Raw genomic sequence first — 4843 nt, forward strand, 5'->3', positions numbered from 1 at the left:
CAGCAAGTTTATAAATGCAAGCTCTTATCCACACCTTTGCTACATTGGAGACCATGGAGATGTCCAGCCCAGCCAGCCCCAATGATGCCAGCCTATCCAATGACACCGTTGCCACCAACTCCATACGTCTTCCCTATTCATGCCCTACAATTCAGAAGCTTGGTTCTTCAGGGTGGAGACAATCGTCCAATCAAAGAAAATTATCTCCTCAGCATGCAAAACAGATGCCGTCCTCGAATTCCTACCAGACAATGTTTTGGAGCAAGTTGCAGGATGGCTCACAGAACTGCAAATCATGAATCACTGAAGGATCAGCTGAAGTCATCCTTCAGCATGCCACCCGCCCTAAGAGCCAAGAAATTCCTGAACAACGTGGGGGCAGCCACAGGAGACAAGTGGCCATTGCATGTCTACAAGCAGTTGCAGTGGCTCATAACGCTACCTGCCACAGACGGCCAACTGAAGTCAACCCTGAACCTGGTGAGAGAGGTCCTCCTCACAAATCTGCCCCATCAAACAGTGGCGGCCATGCTCAATGCCTCCACCATGCCCATCGAAGGATTCCTAAAATTGGTCTATACAGTACATGTGGCCCAGAAGACAGTGGAGCCCACCCAGCCACCCAGAGCAGCATGACGGTCCCAGAAGTCAACCAACAAGGAATCCGACAGCGACGCAGAGGGACCGGCCACCCGCATCCACAAGCAGAGCTTTCCAAAACAATTCATCAAAGGGAAGACCAGACGGAAGAAAGACAAACCACCAGAGGGAATGTGCTTTTTCCATTGGAAATTTGGAAAAAATGCACGCAAATGTAACAGAGGCTGCTTGTTTTAAAAAAACATGCAAGAGGGTCGCAAACAACTAAACGTCAGCAGTGAGCAGACCGGTTGCCTTGTAAGAGAAGCTGCGCCTGCTTACCACTGTCTTTCAGATATGAACGCAAGGGCTCCACGTGTTTTTTCCTCTGGGACGAAATGCCAAACACAGAATTCCTCATGGGCACCGGGGCATGCAAATCATTTGTGCCAGCCAGTCCGCACAAATGACTCAACCCTGTCCCACCCACCAACCTTCACGTGTCCAATGCCAGTGGAGCACCACTCAAGATGTACAGGAAGTGAAATGTGAATGTGTCATTCAATGGGAAAGACTACAGTTGGACCTTTCATCATGGCAGACATGATGGAAGCACTTTTATGAGCAGACTTCCTAAAAACACATGACCTGCGAATGGATGTACCATCAAAACAACTAATCATGAAAACAGCTTCAGTATCATCTCCTCAACAGCTGTGCAAACAACTCACCACCACATCATCACTGCAATACAAGAGACGACAAACAGGCACATCGCAACAGCTACCCCACCGCCATAGAGATGCCACCTTCTACAAGACTACCAAGAGGTCTTCAAAGACGACCTGCAGCACGACTTAACCAAACTAGCAAAACACAACAATCAGCACCCTATATAAATGGAAGGCCCTCCAGTACATGAACACTTCAGATGGTTAGCCCCAGAGAAACTCACCTACGCCAAACAAGTGTTCAGGGAAATGGAGAATGCAGGAATATGCCAAAAAGCCCCCAGCCCATGAGCATCCCCCTCTACATGGTACTGAAACCCCACAGAACATGGCGCCCGTGAGTAGACTACCGGCGACTAAATGTCAAAATGAAGCCAGATAGATACCCGCTGACAATCATTGCTGATATAACCAACCAAATGAACACAGCAAAGATCTTCACCAAAATAGATCTGCTGAAGGGATACTTCCAAGTTCCAGTAGCGAAGGAAGATATAGAAAAGTCCACGATCACCACCCCCTTCAGCACCTACACGTTCAACTACAGCTGTTTCGGCCTTCGGAACGCAGGGCAACCTTCCAAAGACTTATGGATGAACTGCTGGGCGACCTTCCCTTCTGCAAGGTCTACATCGACAACATCCTCATATTTAGCCCAACCTAAAGCAACATCTTTAAGACATCAAAAGGGTACTGCAGATACTTAAATAAAATGGACTCATAGTAAGGAAAGACATCAAATGAGCCCCAACGGCATTAAAGCCCTCCCAGAGAAAGTAAAAGCAATTACCGACTTCCCAAACCAACAACAATTAAAGCAGTACAAGATCTTTCAGGACTAATCACCTATTATCAAAGATTTATCCCCCCCCAAAAAAAAAATTTAAATTGGTCACCAGTTCAAGATAATGCATTTCTTTCAGCAAAACAAACAATAACCTCTGCAGCCACATTAATCTTTCCTCTACCACATAGGTCCCTCAATTTGACGACTGACACCAGCAGCACGGCAATGGGCATGATACTAGAGCAGGACAAAGATGATAGTCATCAGCCATTGGAGTTCTTCAGCAAGAAGTTAATGTTAGCGGGAAAAAAATACTCCATATTCGTCAGGGAGATCCTAGCAGTCCACAAAGCCATCCGTCACTTCCACCACATGCTCGAAGGAAGGCTGTTTGTCATACAAATGGACCATCAACCCTTGGTGCATGCCCTCACAAAGATGGCAGACGCATGGTCAGCACAACAACAACGTCACCTATCAGCAACAGCTGAACACTCCTACACCATCCAGTATTTGAAGGGTTTGGCAAAACCCATGGTGGATGCACTGTCAAGAAATTGCGTCAACACCACCCAGCTCAGGATAGCCTATCCCAAAATAGCAGAGGCACAAAGAGACGATGTGGACCTACAGCGACCATGGTGGGACAACCCCTCCATTGCATGGAGCGACCTGTCAATCAACAATGGAGAGATGACCATCGCATGCGAAACAAGTACTGGACGCCCTCGCCCCTATCTGTCAGAAGGACTCAGAAAAAAGGCTTTCAACCTCGCCCACAACCTGTCCCACCCATCAGGCCAAACAATCACCCAAATTTTAGCAGAGAGGTAAATCTTGTGGGGAATGAAAAAGGACATAAAAAACTGGAGAGAATGCCTTTTGTGTCAGATTTCAAAAATAACAAGGCACATAGGAGAGTTCCAGACAACACACCGCCAACTTGCCCACATCCACGTCGACATAGTGGGACCTCTACCCGCCTCCGAGGGGTACAGATACCTGTTCATCATCATTGACAGAAATACCAGGTGGCCCGAAGCAATACCAATACGGCAACAGACGGCGGAGAGTTGTGTGAAAGCTCTCATTGGATGGGGCAGCAGACACGGAGTCCCACGGATCACCACGAGCGGCAGGGGGTCAAACTTCACATCTGCCTTATGGAACGCCCTTGCAGACAGTTTGGGGACAAAGATAATACACACGACGGCCCACATCCCAGAAGCTATTGGCATCATCGAAAGGCTAAACCAGTTGTAGGATCACTCACTGCTGAATGTCAAGGGGGGAGTTGGAGAAAAGTTACCTTGGGTCTTATTGGGCCTGAGAACGTCACCACATGCAGCATTCAATGCATCCCCAGCAGAAGCCCTGTACAGCCAATCATTAACATTGCCGGCAGATGTCTTTCAACATCCAACGAGCCCAATATCCCCATCCGACACCCGCAAAGCACTGGAACGAATAATGCTGGCCAAGACAACTTACAACATGGCCAGAAAAGTGTATGCCCCCAACGAACTGCAGAAGGCAAAATATGCGTTCATATGGGTGGATGTACACAGAATCCCCCTTCCCCAGCCTACTTGGGACCATACCATTTCATCCAGAGAAGATATAAAGCCTACCAAATGACAGTGGATGGCAGAACTAAGTGGGTTTCCATCAACCGCCTAAAGCCAGCATACCTCCCAGACACTGACCTATAACTGTAAGCCTCTCCAAGGGGGGAGTCCTGTAGGGTCCCAAACGGACCCACACACCGTCCACCTCACCTGATCAGCTAATCTCTTTAAAATGAGTATCTACGCGCCAAGCACACATATACAAGAAACACAGCAATTTCATGCATCCTTTGTACATATATTCTCATACATAATATTGTTATGTTAAATGTATCATTCTTAATGGAAGCAATAAAAAGTCAGCATTCCAGCTATAAGTATCATAACTTCATTCATGTCTTGTATATTGACTTATGTACATCTTTCCATCCTCCAACAAACACAGTTGGTTGTACTCTGACCTCTGTTTTGTTTGCCTCGTGTCAGGCACTACATTTCCACTTGCATGAGCTATTGACCTGTCTGTTGTTTGAATGAATCAGTAAGTTTATAGATGCAGCTCTTACTCACGCCTTCACTACAGTGCCACCAACTGCTAATTACTTACATAGTGTGTGTATATGTATGTATATACATACATATATATATATATATATATATATATATATATATATATATATATATATATATAATGTATGTACGTATTGTATGCCCCTACCTAAACATCATACTCCTATTCCAAGCAACTTTAGAGCTCAATGCTCTTCATAGGCGACCTAATCTACTATTTACCTCTTTCCTTAGTCTACCACCGTCTGTAACATTCACTCCAATAATATTTATATTAGCATGCTACCCAAATTCTTCCATCACCATTCATCTACATGTTCTTCGCTTTCAAATATTCAAGCTCGTGACCATACCCCAATAACTGCGAAATCTATACTTCACCTTGACATTTACAACCAACACAACCTTAAAATACTGTCTTGTTAGATGTGCATCTCAATGTAGATTTCCATCATTTACTCTTGCTTGTAATATTCTCTTGATAAACGTCCCAGACTTTCATTTTGCAATAGCAATAAATCTCTCTTGTTCCCTCGCTGTGCCATAAACTCACGGTTTGAACTTCTATTATTCTTCCCTATGCACTTACAGGTATATCCATAATCATT

General features: G+C 45.4%; 1 protein-coding gene across 1 annotated transcript; it reads left to right on the forward strand.

Annotated features, from left to right (window-relative positions):
• The first annotated feature begins 1678 nt into the window (after positions 1-1678).
• On the forward strand, positions 1679-3116 carry LOC136852231 (uncharacterized). The gene is made up of 3 exons (XM_067126680.1): positions 1679-1935; positions 2286-2927; positions 3014-3116. The coding sequence occupies exons 1-3, from the start codon at positions 1679-1681 to the stop codon at positions 3114-3116; spliced, it is 1002 nt and encodes a 333-aa protein (XP_066982781.1).
• Positions 3117-4843: the final 1727 nt, after the last annotated feature.

This window comes from Macrobrachium rosenbergii, chromosome 25 (genome assembly GCF_040412425.1).
Source record: "Macrobrachium rosenbergii isolate ZJJX-2024 chromosome 25, ASM4041242v1, whole genome shotgun sequence".
NCBI lineage: Eukaryota > Metazoa > Arthropoda > Malacostraca > Decapoda > Palaemonidae > Macrobrachium > Macrobrachium rosenbergii.